The sequence below is a fragment of the Labrus mixtus genome, chromosome 19, assembly GCF_963584025.1.
Source record: "Labrus mixtus chromosome 19, fLabMix1.1, whole genome shotgun sequence".
Lineage (NCBI taxonomy): Eukaryota > Metazoa > Chordata > Actinopteri > Labriformes > Labridae > Labrus > Labrus mixtus.
The window spans coordinates 1,905,001-1,923,321 of NC_083630.1; the positions used below are offsets into that span (position 1 = coordinate 1,905,001).

Genomic DNA, 18,321 nt, shown 5'->3' on the forward strand with positions numbered 1-18,321 from the left:
TGTGTCTCTGTGTTTAAGTGTGTCTCTGTGTGTCTCTGTGTGTGTCTCTGAGTGTTTCTGTGTGTATCTGTGTGTGTCTCTGAGTGTCTCTGAATGTCTGACTGTCTCTGAGTGTGTGTTTCTGTGTGCCTCTGAGTGTATCTGTGTGTATCTGTGTGTGTCTCTGAGTGTCTTTGTGTGTGTCTCTGAGTGTCTCTGTGTGTATCTGTGTGTGTCTCTGAGTGTGTATCTGTGTGTGTCTCTGAGTGTATCTGTGTGTGTGTCTCTGAGTGTCTGTGTGTCTCTCTGTGTGTTTCTGTGTGTCTCTGTGTGTGTCTCTGAGTGTCTCTGTGTGTAACTGTGTGTCTCTGTGTGTTTCTGTGTGTCTCTGAGTGTCTATGTGTGTCTCTGAGTGTTTCTGTGTGTTTCTGTGTCTCTGAGTGTCTCTGTGTGTTTCTGTGTCTCTGAGTGTCTGAGTGTCTCTGTGTGTCTCTGTGTGTTTATGTGTGTCTCTGAATGTCTCTGTGTGTATCTGAGTGTCTCTGTGTGTCTCTGAGTGTTTCTGTGTGTCTCTGAATGTCTCTGTGTCTCTGAATGTCTCTGTGTGTATCTGTGTGTGTCTCTGAATGTCTCTGTGTCTCTGTGTGTTTCTGTGTGTATCTGAGTGTCTCTGTGTGTCTCTGTGTGTCTCTGAGTGTCTCTGAGTGTCTGAGTGTCTCTGAGTGTGTGTTTCTGTGTGTCTCTGTGTGTCTCTGAGTGTATCTGTGTGTCTCTGTGTGTCTCTGTGTCTCTGAGTGTCTCTGTGTGTCTCTGAGTGTTTCTGTGAGTCTCTGTGTCTTTGAGTGTGTGTCTCTGTGTGTTTCAGTGTGTCTCTGAGTGTGTGACTCTGTGTGTTTAAGTGTGTCTCTGAGTGTCTCTGTGTGTCTCTGAGTGTGTGTTTCTGTGTGTCTCTGAGTGTGTTTTCTGTGTGTTTAAGTGTGTCTCTGTGTGTCTCTGTGTGTTTCTGTGTGTCTCTGTGTGTGTCTCTGTGTGTGTCTCTGTGTGTGTCTCTGTGTGTATCTGTGTGTCTCTGAGTGTGTGTTTCTGTGTGTATCTCTGTGTGTCTCTGTGAGTTTCTGTGTGTCTCTGTGTGTATCTGTGTGTGTCTCTGAGTGTCTCTGAATGTCTGAGTGTCTCTGAGTGTGTGTTTCTGTGTGTCTCTGAGTGTATCTGTGTGTATCTGTGTGTGTCTCTGAGTGTCTTTGTGTGTCTCTGAGTGTATCTGTGTGTGTCTCTGAGTGTCTCTGTGTGTGTCTCTGTGTGTGTCTCTGTGTGTATCTGTGTGTGTCTCTGAGTGTATCTGTGTGTATCTGTGTGTGTCTCTGAGTGTATCTGTGTGTGTGTGTCTCTGAGTGTCTGTGTGTCTCTGTGTGTTTCTGTGTGTCTCTGTGTGTGTCTCTGAGTGTCTCTGAGTGTCTGAGTGTCTCTGTGTGTATCTGTGTGTCTCTGTGTGTTTCTGAGTGTCTATGTGTGTCTCTGAGTGTTTCTGTGTGTTTCTGTGTCTCTGAGTGTCTCTGTGTCTCTGAGTGTCTGAGTGTCTCTGTGTGTTTCTGTGTGTTTCTGTGTGTCTCTGAATGTCTCTGTGTGTATCTGAGTGTCTCTGTGTGTCTCTGAGTGTTTCTGTGTGTCTCTGAATGTCTCTGTGTCTCTGAGTGTCTCTGTGTGTCTCTGAGTGTCTGAGTGTCTCTGAGTGTGTGTTTCTGTGTGTCTCTGTGTGTCTGAGTGTATCTGTGTGTCTCTGTGTGTCTCTGTGTCTCTGAGTGTCTCTGTGTGTCTCTGAGTGTTTCTGTGTGTCTCTGTGTGTTTCTGTGTGTTTCTGTGTGTCTCTGAATGTCTCTGTGTGTATCTGAGTGTCTCTGTGTGTCTCTGAGTGTTTCTGTGTGTCTCTGAATGTCTCTGTGTCTCTGAGTGTCTCTGTGTGTCTCTGAGTGTCTGAGTGTCTCTGAGTGTGTGTTTCTGTGTGTCTCTGTGTGTCTGAGTGTATCTGTGTGTCTCTGTGTGTCTCTGTGTCTCTGAGTGTCTCTGTGTGTCTCTGAGTGTTTCTGTGTGTCTCTGTGTGTTTCAGTGTGTCTCTGAGTGTGTGTCTCTGTGTGTTTCTGTGTGTCTCTGAGTGTCTCTGTGTGTTTAAGTGTGTCTCTGAGTGTCTCTGTGTGTCTCTGAGTGTGTGTTTCTGTGTGTCTCTGAGTGTGTTTTCTGTGTGTTTAAGTGTGTCTCTGTGTGTCTCTGTGTGTTTCTGTGTGTGTCTCTGAGTGTCTCTGTGTGTCTCTGAGTGTGTGTTTCTGTGTGTATCTGTGTGTCTCTGTGAGTTTCTGTGTGTATCTGTGTGTGTCTCTCAGTGTCTCTGAATGTCTGAGTGTCTCTGAGTGTGTGTTTCTGTGTGTCTCTGAGGGTATCTGTGTGTATCTGTGTGTGTCTCTGAGTGTCTTTGTGTGTGTCTCTGAGTGTCTCTGTGTGTCTCTGAGTGTATCTGTGTGTGTCTCTGAGTGTCTGAGTGTCTCTGTGTGTTTCTGTGTGTCTCTGAATGTCTCTGTGTCTCTGAGTGTTTCTGTGTGTCTCTGAGTGTCTCTGTGTATCTCTGGGTGTCTCTGTGTGTCTCTGAGTGTCTCTGTGTGTTTCTGTGTGTTTCTGTGTGTCTCTGAGTGTCTCTGTGTGTCTCTGTGTGTTTCAGTGTGTCTCTGAGTGTGTGTCTCTGTGTGTTTCTGTGTGTTTCTGTGTGTCTCTGTGTGTGTCTCTGTGTGTCTCTGTGTGTTTCTGTGTGTCTCTGAATGTCTCTGTGTCTCTGAATGTCTCTGTGTCTCTGAATGTCTCTGTGTCTCTGAATGTCTATGTGTGTATCTGAGTGTCTCTGTGTGTCTCTGAGTGTCTCTGAGTGTCTCTGTGTGTTTCTGTGTGTCTCTGAATGTCTCTGTGTCTCTGAGTGTTTCTGTGTGTCTCTGTGTATCTCTGGGTGTCTCTGTGTGTCTCTGAGTGTCTCTGTGTGTTTCTGTGTGTTTCTGTGTGTCTCTGAGTGTCTCTGTGTGTCTCTGTGTGTTTCAGTGTGTCTCTGAGTGTGTGTCTCTGTGTGTTTCTGTGTGTTTCTGTGTGTCTCTGTGTGTGTCTCTGTGTGTTTCTGTGTGTCTCTGAATGTCTCTGTGTCTCTGAATGTCTCTGTGTCTCTGAATGTCTATGTGTGTATCTGAGTGTCTCTGTGTGTCTCTGAGTGTCTCTGAGTGTCTCTGTGTGTCTCTGTGTGTCTATGTGTGTCTCTGAGTGTCTCTGAGTGTTTCTGTGTCTCTGAGTGTCTGAGTGTCTCTGTGTGTTTCTGTGTCTCTGAGTGTCTGAGTGTCTCTGTGTGTCTCTGTGTGTTTATGTGTGTCTCTGAATGTCTCTGTGTGTATCTGAGTGTCTCTGTGTGTCTCTGAGTGTCTCTGTGTGTCTCTGTGTGTATCTGTGTGTGTCTCTGAATGTCTCTGTGTCTCTGTGTGTCTCTGTGTGTATCTGAGTGTCTCTGTGTGTCTCTGTGTGTCTCTGAGTCTCTGAGTGTGTGTTTCTGTGTGTCTCTGTGTGTCTCTGAGTGTATCTGTGTGTCTCTGTGTGTCTCTGTGTCTCTGAGTGTCTCTGTGTGTCTCTTAGTGTTTCTGTGAGTCTCTGTGTCTTTGAGTGTGTGTCTCTGTGTGTTTCAGTGTGTCTCTGAGTGTGTGTCTCTGTGTGTTTAAGTGTGTCTCTGAGTGTCTCTGTGTGTCTCTGAGTGTGTGTTTCTGTGTGTCTCTGAGTGTGTTTTCTGTGTGTTTAAGTGTGTCTCTGTGTGTCTCTGAGTGTCTCTGTGTGTGTCTGAGTGTTTCTGTGTGTTTCTGTGTCTCTGAGTGTCTCTGTGTGTTTCTGTGTCTCTGAGTGTCTGAGTGTCTCTGTGTGTCTCTGTGTGTTTCTGTGTGTCTCTGAATGTCTCTGTGTGTATCTGAGTGTCTCTGTGTGTCTCTGTATGTCTCTGTGTCTCTGAATGTCTCTGTGTCTCTGAGTGTCTCTGTGTGTCTCTGAGTGTCTCTGTGTGTATCTGTGTGTGTATCTGTGTGTGTCTCTGTGTGTATCTGTGTGTCTCTGTGTGTCTCTGAGTGTCTGAGTGTCTCTGAGTGTGTGTTTCTGTGTGTCTCTGTGTGTCTGAGTGTATCTGTGTGTCTCTGAGTGTCTCTGTGTGTCTGAGTGTTTCTGTGAGTCTCTGTGTCTTTGAGTGTGTGTCTCTGTGTGTTTCAGTGTGTCTCTGAGTGTGTGTCTCTGTGTGTTTCTGTGTGTCTCTGAGTGTCTCTGTGTGTTTAAGTGTGTCTCTGAGTGTCTCTGTGTGTCTCTGAGTGTGTGTTTCTGTGTGTCTCTGAGTGTGTTTTCTGTGTGTTTAAGTGTGTCTCTGTTTGTCTCTGTGTGTTTCTGTGTGTGTCTCTGAGTGTCTCTGTGTGTCTCTGAGTGTGTGTTTCTGTGTGTATCTGTGTGTGTCTCTGTGTGTCTCTGTGAGTTTCTGTGTGTATCTGTGTGTGTCTCTGAGTGTCTCTGAATGTCTGAGTGTCTCTGAGTGTGTGTTTCTGTGTGTCTCTGAGTGTATCTGTGTGTGTCTCTGAGTGTCTCTGTGTGTGTCTCTGTGTGTATCTGTGTGTGTCTCTGAGTGTCTTTGTGTGTGTCTCTGAGTGTCTCTGTGTGTCTCTGAGTGTATCTGTGTGTGTCTCTGAGTGTCTCTGTGTGTGTCTCTGTGTGTGTCTCTGAGTGTATCTGTGTGTGTGTGTCTCTGAGTGTCTGTGTGTCTCTGAGTGTTTCTGTGTGTTTCTGTGTCTCTTAGTGTCTCTGTGTGTCTCTGTGTGTCTGAGTGTCTCTCTGTGTGTTTCTGTGTGTCTCTGAATGTCTCTGTGTGTATCTGAGTGTCTCTGTGTGTCTCTGAGTGTTTCTGTGTGTCTCTCAATGTCTCTGTGTCTCTGAGTGTCTGAGTGTCTCTGAGTGTCTCTGAGTGTTTCTGTGTGTCTCTGAATGTCTCTGTGTGTCTCTGAATGTCTCTGTGTCTCTGAGTGTCTGAGTGTCTCTGTGTGTTTCTGTGTGTCTCTGAATGTCTCTGTGTCTCTGAATGTCTCTGTGTCTCTGTGTGTTTCTGTGTGTCTCTGTGTGTCTCTGTGTGTCTCTGTGTGTATCTGTGTGTGTCTCTGTGTGTATCTGTGTGTCTCTGTGTGTCTGAGTGTCTCTGAGTGTGTGTTTCTGTGTGTCTCTGTGTGTATCTGTGTGTCTCTGTGTGTCTGAGTGTCTCTGAGTGTCTCTGAGTGTTTCTGTGAGTCTCTGTGTCTTTGAGTGTGTGTCTCTGTGTGTTTCAGTGTGTCTTTGAGTGTGTGTCTCTGTGTGTTTCAGTGTGTCTCTGAGTGTGTGTCTCTGTGTGTTTAAGTGTGTCTCTGAGTGTCTCTGTGTGTCTCTGAGTGTGTGTTTCTGTGTGTCTCTGAGTGTGTTTTCTGTGTGTTTAAGTGTGTCTCTGTGTGTCTCTGTGTGTTTCTGTGTGTCTCTGTGTGTGTCTCTGAGTGTCTCTGTGTGTATCTCTGTGTGTCTCTGTGTGTCTCTGTGAGTTTCTGTGTGTCTCTGTGTGTATCTGTGTGTGTCTCTGAGTGTCTCTGAATGTCTGAGTGTCTCTGAGTGTGTGTTTCTGTGTGTCTCTGAGTGTATCTGTGTGTATCTGTGTGTGTCTCTGAGTGTCTTTGTGTGTGTCTCTGAGTGTCTCTGAGTGTATCTGTGTGTTTCTCTGAGTATCTATGTGTGTGTCTCTGTGTGTCTCTCTGTGTGTTTCTGTGTGTCTCTGTGTGTGTCTCTGAGTGTCTGAGTGTCTCTGTGTGTCTATGTGTGTCTCTGAGTGTCTCTGAGTGTTTCTGTGTCTCTGAGTGTCTCTGTGTGTTTCTGTGTCTCTGAGTGTCTGAGTGTCTCTGAATGTCTCTGTGTGTTTCTGTGTGTCTCTGAATGTCTCTGTGTGTATCTGAGTGTCTCTGTGTGTCTCTGAGTGTTTCTGTGTGTCTCTGAATGTCTCTGTGTCTCTGAATGTCTCTGTGTCTCTGAGTGTCTCTGTGTGTCTCTGAGTGTCTCTGTGTGTATCTGTGTGTGTATCTGTGTGTATCTGTGTGTCTTTGTGTGTCTCTGAGTGTCTGAGTGTCTCTGAGTGTGTGTTTCTGTGTGTCTCTGTGTCTCTGAGTGTCTCTGTGTGTTTCTGTGAGTCTCTGTGTCTTTGAGTGTGTGTCTCTGTGTGTTTCAGTGTGTCTCTGAGTGTGTGTCTCTGTGTGTCTCTGAGTGTCTCTGTGTGTTTAAGTGTGTCTCTGAGTGTCTCTGTGTGTCTCTGAGTGTGTTTCTGTGTGTTTAAGTGTGTCTCTGTGTGTCTCTGTGTGTTTCTGTGTGTGTCTCTGAGTGTCTCTGTGTGTCTCTGAGTGTGTGTTTCTGTGTGTATCTGTGTGTGTCTCTGTGTGTCTCTGTGTGTCTCTGTGAGTTTCTGTGTGTATCTGTGTGTGTCTCTGAGTGTCTCTGAATGTCTGAGTGTCTCTGAGTGTGTGTTTCTGTGTGTCTCTGAGTGTATCTGTGTGTATCTGTGTGTGTCTCTGAGTGTCTTTGTGTGTGTCTCTGAGTGTCTCTGTGTGTATCTGTGTGTGTCTCTGAGTGTCTCTGTGTGTGTATCTGTGTGTGTCTCTGAGTGTATCTGTGTGTGTGTGTCTCTGAGTGTCTGTGTGTCTCTGAGTGTTTCTGTGTGTCTCTGAGTGTTTCTGTGTGTTTCTGTGTCTCTGAGTGTCTCTGTGTGTCTCTGTGTGTTTCTGTGTCTCTGAGTGTCTCTCTGTGTGTTTCTGTGTGTCTCTGAATGTCTCTGTGTGTATCTGAGTGTCTCTGTGTGTCTCTGAGTGTTTCTGTGTCTCTGAATGTCTCTGTGTCTCTGAGTGTCTGAGTGTCTCTGAGTGTTTCTGTGTGTCTCTGTGTCTCTGAATGTCTCTGTGTCTCTGAGTGTCTGAGTGTCTCTGTGTGTTTCTCTGTGTCTCTGAATGTCTCTGTGTCTCTGAATGTCTCTGTGTGTCTCTGTGTGTTTCTGTGTGTCTCTGTGTGTCTCTGAGTGTATCTGTGTATGTCTCTGTGTGTATCTGTGTGTCTCTGTGTGTCTGAGTGTCTCTGAGTGTGTGTTTCTGTGTGTCTCTGTGTGTCTCTGAGTGTATCTGTGTGTCTCTGTGTGTCTCTGAGTGTTTCTGTGAGTCTCTGTGTCTTTGAGTGTGTGTCTCTGTGTGTTTCAGTGTGTCTCTGAGTGTGTGTCTCTGTGTGTTTCTGTGTGTCTCTGAGTGTCTCTGTGTGTTTAAGTGTGTCTCTGAGTGTCTCTGTTTGTCTCTGAGTGTGTGTTTCTGTGTGTCTCTGAGTGTGTTTTCTGTGTGTTTAAGTGTGTCTCTGTCTGTCTCTGAGTGTTTAAGTGTGTCTCTGTGTGTTTCTGTGTGTCTCTGAGTGTCTCTGTGTGTTTAAGTGTGTCTCTGTGTGTTTCTGTGTGTCTCTGTGCGTCTCTCTGTGTGTATCTGTGTGTCTCTGAGTGTCTGAGTGTCTCTGAGTGTGTGTTTCTGTGTGTCTCTGTGTGTCTCTGAGTGTCTCTGTGTATCTGTGTGTTTCTGTGTGTCTCTGTGTGTTTCTGTGTGTCTCTGAGTGTCTCTGTGTGTCTTTGTGTGTCTCTGAGTGTCTCTGAGTGTTTCTGTGTGTCTTTGAGTGTGTGTCTCTGTGTGTCTCTGTGTGTCTCAGTGTGTCTCTGAGTGTGTGTCTCTGTGTGTCTCTGAGTGTCCGAGTGTCTCTGTGTGTCTCTGTGTGTTTCTGTGTGTCTCTGAATGTCTCTGTGTCTCTGAGTGTTTCTGTGTGTCTCTGAGTGTCTCTGTGTATCTCTGTGTGTCTCTGTGTGTCTCTGTGTGTTTCTGTGTGTCTCTGAGTGTCTGTGTGTCTCTGTGTGTTTCAGTGTGTCTCTGAGTGTGTGTCTCTGTGTGTTTCTGTGTGTGTCTGAGTGTCTCTGTGTGTCTCTGAGTGTTTCTGTGAGTCTCTGTGTCTTTGAGTGTGTGTCTCTGTGTGTTTCAGTGTGTCTTTGAGTGTGTGTCTCTGTGTGTTTCAGTGTGTCTCTGAGTGTGTGTCTCTGTGTGTTTAAGTGTGTCTCTGAGTGTCTCTGTGTGTCTCTGAGTGTGTGTTTCTGTGTGTCTCTGAGTGTGTTTTCTGTGTGTTTAAGTGTGTCTCTGTGTGTCTCTGTGTGTTTCTGTGTGTCTCTGTGTGTGTCTCTGAGTGTCTCTGTGTGTATCTCTGTGTGTCTCTGTGTGTCTCTGTGAGTTTCTGTGTGTCTTTGTGTGTATCTGTGTGTGTCTCTGAGTGTCTCTGAATGTCTGAGTGTCTCTGAGTGTGTGTTTCTGTGTGTCTCTGAGTGTATCTGTGTGTATCTGTGTGTGTCTCTGAGTGTCTTTGTGTGTGTCTCTGAGTGTATCTGTGTGTTTCTCTGAGTGTATCTGTGTGTTTCTCTGAGTGTCTATGTGTGTGTCTCTGTGTGTGTCTCTGTGTGTATCTGTGTGTGTGTGTCTCTGAGTGTCTGTGTGTCTCTCTGTGTGTTTCTGTGTGTCTCTGTGTGTGTCTCTGAGTGTCTCTGTGTGTATCTGTGTGTCTCTGTGTGTTTCTGTGTGTCTCTGAGTGTCTATGTGTGTCTCTGAGTGTCTCTGAGTGTTTCTGTGTCTCTGAGTGTCTCTGTGTGTTTCTGTGTCTCTGAGTGTCTGAGTGTCTCTGAATGTCTCTGTGTGTTTCTGTGTGTCTCTGAATGTCTCTGTGTGTATCTGAGTGTCTCTGTGTGTCTCTGAGTGTTTCTGTGTGTCTCTGAATGTCTCTGTGTCTCTGAATGTCTCTGTGTCTCTGAGTGTCTCTGTGTGTCTCTGAGTGTCTCTGTGTGTATCTGTGTGTGTCTCTGTGTGTATCTGTGTGTCTTTGTGTGTCTCTGAGTGTCTCTGAGTGTGTGTTTCTGTGTGTCTCTGTGTCTCTGAGTGTCTCTGTGTGTTTCTGTGAGTCTCTGTGTCTTTGAGTGTGTGTCTCTGTGTGTTTCAGTGTGTCTCTGAGTGTGTGTCTCTGTGTGTCTCTGAGTGTCTCTGTGTGTTTAAGTGTGTCTCTGAGTGTCTCTGTGTGTCTCTGAGTGTGTTTCTGTGTGTTTAAGTGTGTCTCTGTGTGTCTCTGTGTGTTTCTGTGTGTGTCTCTGAGTGTCTCTGTGTGTCTCTGAGTGTGTGTTTCTGTGTGTATCTGTGTGTGTCTCTGTGTGTCTCTGTGTGTCTCTGTGAGTTTCTGTGTGTATCTGTGTGTGTCTCTGAGTGTCTCTGAATGTCTGAGTGTCTCTGAGTGTGTGTTTCTGTGTGTCTCTGAGTGTATCTGTGTGTATCTGTGTGTGTCTCTGAGTGTCTTTGTGTGTGTCTCTGAGTGTCTCTGAGTGTCTCTGTGTGTGTCTCTGAGTGTCTCTGTGTGTGTCTCTGTGTGTGTATCTGTGTGTGTCTCTGAGTGTATCTGTGTGTGTGTGTCTCTGAGTGTCTGTGTGTCTCTGAGTGTTTCTGTGTGTCTCTGAGTGTTTCTGTGTGTTTCTGTGTCTCTGAGTGTCTCTGTGTGTCTCTGTGTGTTTCTGTGTCTCTGAGTGTCTCTCTGTGTGTTTCTGTGTGTCTCTGAATGTCTCTGTGTGTATCTGAGTGTCTCTGTGTGTCTCTGAGTGTTTCTGTGTCTCTGAATGTCTCTGTGTCTCTGAGTGTCTCTGAGTGTTTCTGTGTGTCTCTGTGTCTCTGAATGTCTCTGTGTCTCTGAGTGTCTGAGTGTCTCTGTGTGTTTCTGTGTGTCTCTGAATGTCTCTGTGTCTCTGAATGTCTCTGTGTGTCTCTGTGTGTTTCTGTGTGTCTCTGTGTGTCTCTGAGTGTATCTGTGTATGTCTCTGTGTGTATCTGTGTGTCTCTGTGTGTCTGAGTGTCTCTGAGTGTGTGTTTCTGTGTGTCTCTGTGTGTCTCTGAGTGTATCTGTGTGTCTCTGTGTGTCTCTGAGTGTTTCTGTGAGTCTCTGTGTCTTTGAGTGTGTGTCTCTGTGTGTTTCAGTGTGTCTCTGAGTGTGTGTCTCTGTGTGTTTCTGTGTGTCTCTGAGTGTCTCTGTGTGTTTAAGTGTGTCTCTGAGTGTCTCTGTTTGTCTCTGAGTGTGTGTTTCTGTGTGTCTCTGAGTGTGTTTTCTGTGTGTTTAAGTGTGTCTCTGTCTGTCTCTGAGTGTTTAAGTGTGTCTCTGTGTGTTTCTGTGTGTCTCTGAGTGTCTCTGTGTGTTTAAGTGTGTCTCTGTGTGTTTCTGTGTGTCTCTGTGCGTCTCTCTGTGTGTATCTGTGTGTCTCTGAGTGTCTGAGTGTCTCTGAGTGTGTGTTTCTGTGTGTCTCTGTGTGTCTCTGAGTGTCTCTGTGTATCTGTGTGTTTCTGTGTGTCTCTGTGTGTTTCTGTGTGTCTCTGAGTGTCTCTGTGTGTCTTTGTGTGTCTCTGAGTGTCTCTGAGTGTTTCTGTGTGTCTTTGAGTGTGTGTCTCTGTGTGTCTCTGTGTGTCTCAGTGTGTCTCTGAGTGTGTGTCTCTGTGTGTCTCTGAGTGTCTGAGTGTCTCTGTGTGTCTCTGTGTGTTTCTGTGTGTCTCTGAATGTCTCTGTGTCTCTGAGTGTTTCTGTGTGTCTCTGAGTGTCTCTGTGTATCTCTGTGTGTCTCTGTGTGTCTCTGTGTGTTTCTGTGTGTCTCTGAGTGTCTCTGTGTGTCTCTGTGTGTTTCAGTGTGTCTCTGAGTGTGTGTCTCTGTGTGTTTCTGTGTGTTTCTGTGTGTCTCTGTGTGTGTCTCTGAGTGTTTCTGTGTGTCTCTGAGTGTCTCTGTGTATCTCTGTGTGTCTCTGTGTGTCTCTGAGTGTCTCTGTGTGTTTCTGTGTGTCTCTGAGTGTCTCTGTGTGTCTCTGTGTGTTTCAGTGTGTCTCTGAGTGTGTGTCTCTGTGTGTTTCTGTGTGTTTCTGTGTGTCTCTGTGTGTGTCTCTGTGTGTCTCTGTGTGTCTCTGTGTGTCTCTGAATGTCTCTGTGTCTCTGAATGTCTCTGTGTCTCTGAATGTCTCTGAGTGTCTCTGTGTGTCTCTGAGTGTTTCTGTGTGTCTCTGAATGTCTCTGTGTGTCTCTGTGTGTCTCTGAGTGTTTCTGTGTGTTTAAGTGTGTCTCTGTGTGTCTCTGAGTGTGTGTTTCTGTGTGTCTATGTGTCTCTGAGTGTGTTTTCTGTGTCTCTGTGTGTCTCTGTGTGTCTCTGAGTGTCTCTGTGTGTTTCAGTGTGTCTCTGAGTGTGTGTCTCTGTGTGTCTTTGTGTGTCTCTGAGTGTGTGTTTCTGTGTGTTTCAGTGTGTTTCAGTGTGTCTCTGTGTGTCTCTGTGTGTCTCTGAGTGTGTGTCTCTGTGTGTCTTTGTGTGTCTCTGAGTGTCTTTGTGTGTCTCTGAGTGTGTGTTTCAGTGTGTCTCTGTGTGTGTGTGTCTCACCGAGCTGTTTGCTGCTGTAGTCTTCGAGGACCCAGGGGAAGACGGGGTACTGGGAGAGGTCGTTGCAGCTGCGGTCAGCGAGGTTGTTCAGGTGCAGCAGGTACTCGTAGTTACTCAGGTGACCTCGCTGCCACTGCAGCATGTAGCTCTCTGCGGTGTGCTCCGTCACATGGTTCTCTGAGGACACGCACACACACTGCTGTCAGACATGTTTCTGACCCAGAGAGGTCTCAGCATGTTCCTCTCCTGAATTAAAATAAAAGACTCATTCCACATGTTAGGAAATAATCCTCACCCAGGAAGGTGGCGATGTAGTAGTAGATCTCGTCTCTGTCGGCCGTGTTGTAAAACTTCAGGTAGATGTCGGAGCAGAAATCGTTCTCAGAGCAGAAAACTTCCAGACCCTGAGAGAGGAGAGGACACACACACACACACACACACACACACACACACACACACACACACACACACACACACACACACACACACACACACACACACACAACACACACACACACACACACACACACACACACACACACACACACACACACACACACACTCAGATTATGACCTCTGACCTCTCACATTATGACTTCTGACCTCTCACATTATGACCTCTGACCTCTCAGATTATGACCTCTGAGATTATGACCTCTGACCGCTAAGATTATGACCTCTGACCTCTCACATTATGACCTCTGACCGCTAAGATTATGACCTCTGACCTCTCACATTATGACCTCTGACCTCTCACATTATGACCTCTGAGATTATGACCTCTGACCTCTCACATTATGACCTCTGACCTCTCAGATTATGACCTCTGACCTCTCACATTATGACCTCTCATATTATGACGTCTGACCTCTGTAAATGCAGCTTCATGAACTCACCAGAGGTCTGAGTCCGTGTCGTCGTTTGTAGATTCTTCTCACTCCGTGCAGTTTGATTTGAATCACTTGTTCCTGAAATCAAAAATCAGACAACAGAGATAGAAAGATAGAGATGACCTCAAAGGTATTTATCTTATTTAAAGTTTAACCAATAAGAACGTGACTGAGGTTCAACAACGTTACTGACAAAAACATAAACACAGATCAACATGTTGTTTATCTGCAGCAACAGAAAATCAAGATTTCTCTGTGAAATAAAAAGACGGCGCAGCTTCAACCTCTTCACCAGCTGCTGAATAAGAGACTTAAAGACGACGAGACATCGATGAAGAGTCTGAGACCTTTATAAGAAGATACAGACTGGATCCCCCTGAGGCCAAACAAGAGGACTTAAAGTCTGACCCGGGTTAAACCCTCAGAGAGTCTGAGGCTGTGTAGGAGCAGAGCAGTAAAGAAGAGTATCATCTGCATATAGAGATCATTCACAGACGGTCAGCTGATCTGAATATCTCACCGGGTATCCGTTGAGTGGTTGGAAGTAAAGGTTCTGGTCTGTGATGCAGACGTGACCTGGGTTGGAGACCAGAGGAGTGACTCTCTCCACGGCACACTCCATGTGAGGTTTCTCTGCCACACTCTGAAAACTAGGAGAGAAAACATTAGAGACGTCACAGCGGGGGGGGGGGGGGGAGAGAGATGTGGATCAAAGATCTTCTATTAGATGTCAACAACGTACCAGTTTTTATCAAAGGAGGACCTCGCTAGGCGCGACTGCAGATTAGCAGCGATCTGAAACGTTTAGAAGGAAGAGATGTGAACATGGAGGATCATTACCGAGCGTTAACGAGACAAATGAAACCTTTAGATTGACCTACCATGGCGGTCTGGTCTCCCAGTTTGTCCAGACAGGACGCTCTGTGGAGCTGCAACATTCAGACAAACACACCAACATGAACACACCTGTCAATGAATCCAGCAAACGCCAAAAAGTCACGAGTTCCTGAGTCAAGAGGTCATGAGGTCAACCGCTCAGGTGCTACCACTCTGAGGGACAAAAGACTTCATACCTGCAGTAAGGTTTGGACCACGTCCTCGGTCTTACTGCACTCCTCCAGCTGAAAACAGACCCGCTTCTCTCCCTGAAGGAAGTGAAGGGAACATAAAGAGCAGCACAGAATCAGACATGTTGAGCTAACGTCACATTAACACAGTCCAGTCTCTGCTAACAGAGAACAGAACTCACCCTCTCATTTCTGTACGGAGCGATCACGTTACTCTCTTTGATGAAAATCAACTGAAAGCCAAAATAAAAGCAGACAAGACGGATCAGATTACATACAGTCATTACAATACAACTTATAGAGAAGACCAGACGAGAGGGGTCGAGAGGAAACAAGACAAATGAGCCAAGACAAGACGAGATGAGACGAGACGAGACAGGACGAAAGATTCGTCCCAAGCTGAGACGATGAGTGGAGGTAAACTTTTATGAACAGAAACAGCTCACAGAAATGTCTGAGAGTGCTGTGACTAGAGGCCAGTAGGACGGCGCCTACAGGAACACAGGAGGACTGATGCTACAGACTCACCTGCACACAGGAGATAAAGATGGAGGACAGCCGAGGACTGTGAGGGAAACACACACAAATATTACTGTCAGCTTCACATCACACACACCGTTTAATCATGAAATATAACTTACACAGAGCACAGAGCAAAAATACAGAGAGAGTCTGTTTACACTGAGAAGTCACAGAACAGGTTACTAAACACACACACACACAGAGACACACACACACACACACACACACACACACACACACACACACACACACACACACACACACACACACACACACACACACACACACACACACACACACACACACACACACACACACACACACACACACACACACACACACACACACTCACTCACTCACTCACTCACTTGGTGAACGGGTTGCTCTCTCTCTCCTCAAACTGGATTCGCTGACAGTCTCTGAGAGGAATCTGTGAAAACACGTCACGTTAGCTTACAGAGTGTTCTCATTCTGTCTTTACCACAAACACACTAAGATAATATTTATAATTATTAAAGCATCAGGACTGTCAGAGTAAACACTTTAATCTCATGTTTTGTCCCTTCAGGCTCTCCATAGATAGTGGTCCTCAGTGTCTCCCTGTAGTCTCAGTGATGTAAAAGAAGGACACTGCTTTTAACAAACTCTCAGACAGCTCAGCTGACGAGTCCAAAGTAATATCCACCTTATGACATCACACATTGACCTGATGACATCACACATTGACCTTATGACATCACACATTGACCTTTGTTACCGTTCCTTTGAGCTGTTTGACCTGACTTTGGGATCCCTAACCACTTCATGTTTCTGGGCTTAACTTCCTGTCCTAACCTTCTATCTACAGGAAGGGCCTTACTTTATTTCAAAATAAAAGCACACAGCAAGTAAAGTACTTTCAGCTTAAAACAGGACAAACCTTCAGAATAAAAGCCTAACTGTTTTCATTTTTAAATCAGAAATAAAGGAATTTTAAACAAGTGATTAAAAATGTGTTCGTTTGACTGCAAGTATTAAACAAAATCAAATGTAGTTAATATCTTGACCCATGGAGATCTCTGAGTGTGTGAAGCTCAGTGTAAAGACAAACATTAAATATATTAAATCATGAAATCAAACCTTTATGATTGGTTCAGTGAGGTCATCGGGATCAAAGATGATCGATCTGGAACACACTTTCAATGAGCCTCGCACTTTTCTGGAAGGGCAAAAAAACAGCTGATGTTAGCTTGTTAGCTAAAAATTTTGATGTTAGCTCATTAGCTAAAAACATTGATGTTAGCTCGTTAGCTAAAAACGTTGATGTTAGCTCGTTAGCTAAAAACGTTGACAACGGTGCACTGCCTGAGCACACTCTCAGGTTGCAGGAATATACCATGATAAATAAATCAAAAGTCCGTAACACTGAAAAGAACTTGACTATATTTTATTTTACTATATTTTCTATATTTTTGGGGCGGCAGTAGCTCAGTCTGTAGGGACTAGGGTTGGGAACTGGAGGGTCGACGGTTCAAGTCCCTTATGAAGTCTCCTCATGTGGTCCCCAGTGAACAGACAGGTCAAGTACAGCTGTCCTGACCAGGAGGAGGAGGAGGAAGAGGAGGAGGAGGAGTGATGTTACAGTGATGTCACTAAATGATGTGTGCTGATTGGTCTCAGTTACCTGTCCTTCTTTGAACAGGTGATCACAAAGTAGGCGGTGTGCTGCTCAAAGTAATACTCCTCCAGGTCCAACAACAGGAGAGAAAACCTGAGAGAGGAACACAACAGAGGTCAGAGGTCAGCTCAAACATCCAAACATTATATTCCTGTCTGTCTTTGTTAGAGAGGACGGCTGAAGAGAGATTGGAAACTTGGGGAGGAGGACGGGGCGTCACGAAACATCTCTGCTTGGCCATACAGCGCCCCAAAGATTCACTAAAAAGATAATAAACAGTGTCAACCTCTCCATGGATGTTTTACCATTTGATTTGGTCATTTCATTTGTACAGAGACACGTACAGAGCAAGCAAACCGTTTCCACGCTCCACATCTGAGTGTGGAAAAAGAGGTGCCAGGTCGCTCAACCCACACCCCCACCAGCCCAGCCCTGTGGGCAGCCCCCTCACTCTGATATCTCTCTGATACTGTATGTCCACAGGGTCCAGTTTTTCATGTGTGCATCATGTCTCTAAAACAGAGTGTTGAAGTGAATTCCCCCTCACGGGGTTAATAGAGTATTTCTTCTGTTGGTTTCTTTCACCTTGTTGGTTGTGGACAGAATGAGACCTCTGCTGAAAGCTCTGATCGGCATGTTTTAAAATCTCCTGACATGTTAAAAGTCATGTGTTAATCCTGAAAATGGTCAACAACAACAACCCATCTGATGGTAGCAGGCATAGCCTCACCGTTAGACAGTTTAATCGCACGACTGAGATCATCACCTCACAGCTGATCATCCTGCAGAGCTGAACCTTCAGACCACACAGAGCAGAATCACTTTAAAGCTTTTAACATCAAGTATTTTTAGAGAACTTATTCCACAAGGTCCATCCCATCATCACAGACAGGATATATTACACTGAGTACTGGTCTACAGGAGTCTGGTTCTGATCCAGGTTTCTGTTTTGTAGGTCTTTCCCTGCTCTGTTTGTAAACATTTGTTATGAATGAGATAAATACAAATAAAGACTGATTGACTGATAGATAGGTAAACACACAGTAACAATAACACAGTGTGCTCGGAACCGAACCGAACCCCCCCCCCCCCCCCGCTCCCTCCCTCCTCTCTCTGTCTCTCTCTCTTTCTCTTTAGCGGACAGCCGGGCTAACACCAGCCGCCGTGTGCGCCTCACAGCTCGGCCTGCCTCGTCGCACTGCCCCGGTGTGTTCCGGTAAAGCGTTACCGTCCGGTGAACGTGTCTCACCTCTCTTTGGTCCGCTCTCTGCTCTTTAAAAAGGCCATGACCGAGCACCATCCTCCTCTGACACCGAGCACATCTCTGTCAACACGGAAACCTTTGGGACACCACGTGATTCACGATCCACCGACTAAACTGTGTGAAGAGCTCTCACTCAGACTCGATTTCAGGGTACCAACACGACGAAGATATTTCAGTTAGCGGAAATAAAGAATGTAAGAAGAGGCTTCACAAAAAGCAAAAACTGATTTAAACTGTACCAAATGTTAACACAGATAACTAAAGAAAATAAAGTCATCAATAATGTTATTAAGTCTTTGTCAGAACACATACTCAGGGACAGTTTCTTTGTGTTTTGCGATTGGTTCTCGTTGTCCGTGTTTTGTATTTGAATGTTATTTTAATAGTGTAATGTTTAAAGTTGTTGTATTACCCAATAGATGCACTGGCACTTTAATTGTGAATATAAATAAAACTAGGGCTGTCAAATGATTAAAATGTATAATCGTGATTAATCCCATGTTTGAAACTCCATGTGTCTCATGTCTTATGTCTCATTTAAAAAAGAAAAATGTGTCCACAAAGTGAAATTGATTTCAGATCGTAAAGTCTGAATGTTGAAACAACAGCAGCAAACAGCGTGGACACTGCGAAGAAGATCTTCTGTGAAATGTGACTGTTAAAAGTTATATTTGAGCAAAAACTTGATGTACAACACGTGAATTAATAAAAAGTATGTTAATATTAACAAAACACATTTTGCCCCCCACGTGATTCTGAAGTCACGTTGGGAAGTCGGGCAGCTCATTCTTTACAGAGATTCCGACTTGTTGTTCCGACTTGAGCAGGTGCTCATGAACATTTTACAATATGCACCATGAAGCCTAGAAACAGGAAGTGGTTAGGGATCCCAAAGTTAGGTCAAACAACTGAAAGGAACGGTAACAAAGGTCAATGTGTGATGTCATAAGGTGTATATTACTTTGGCCTCCTCAGCTGAGCTGTCTGAGAGTTTGTTAAAGTGAAATGAGACATTCAAAGATGCAGCAGTGTCCTTCTTTTACATCACTGAGACTATAGGGAGACACTGAGGACAACTATCTATGGAGAGCCTGAAGAGACAAACATAAGGTTAATGGTTACTCTGGCAGCCCTGATGAAAACCAACAAACCAAACCAGCATTAAAACTAATATAAATCAAACTTTTAAAAGTCAAATCTAAATAAAATAAAATATTCTAAATTGTGTTTTATAAGGAGCCCCTGAAGTCCCAAACAGTGAAACATTTTACAATTCAATTATTATTTTGTGCGCTCGGGATGTATTTACTTTACTTTTTGGTGCTTCTTTATTCTCTCTATTATTCTAATCTTAACGCGGGAGTTACTGTCACTTGTTGGCACTGTTGTGTCTGTAACAA

General features: G+C 45.1%; 1 protein-coding gene across 1 annotated transcript in view; it reads right to left on the reverse strand.

The window, feature by feature from the left end:
- nsmaf (neutral sphingomyelinase (N-SMase) activation associated factor) overlaps window positions 1-17,048 on the reverse strand; it is a 27,226-nt gene extending 10,178 nt beyond the window's left edge. The window contains exons 1-13 of the mRNA XM_061065136.1: window positions 16,907-17,048; window positions 15,664-15,750; window positions 15,120-15,198; window positions 14,369-14,430; window positions 14,007-14,043; window positions 13,661-13,711; window positions 13,485-13,556; window positions 13,293-13,340; window positions 13,154-13,206; window positions 12,932-13,061; window positions 12,418-12,489; window positions 11,817-11,925; window positions 11,522-11,698 (exon numbers count right to left, since the gene is read on the reverse strand). Of these exons, the coding sequence (XP_060921119.1) occupies window positions 11,522-11,698; window positions 11,817-11,925; window positions 12,418-12,489; window positions 12,932-13,061; window positions 13,154-13,206; window positions 13,293-13,340; window positions 13,485-13,556; window positions 13,661-13,711; window positions 14,007-14,043; window positions 14,369-14,430; window positions 15,120-15,198; window positions 15,664-15,750; window positions 16,907-16,944 (1,015 nt within the window). The 5' untranslated portion in view covers window positions 16,945-17,048. The remainder of the gene's footprint in view (window positions 1-11,521; window positions 11,699-11,816; window positions 11,926-12,417; window positions 12,490-12,931; window positions 13,062-13,153; window positions 13,207-13,292; window positions 13,341-13,484; window positions 13,557-13,660; window positions 13,712-14,006; window positions 14,044-14,368; window positions 14,431-15,119; window positions 15,199-15,663; window positions 15,751-16,906) is intronic.
- Window positions 17,049-18,321: the final 1,273 nt, after the last annotated feature.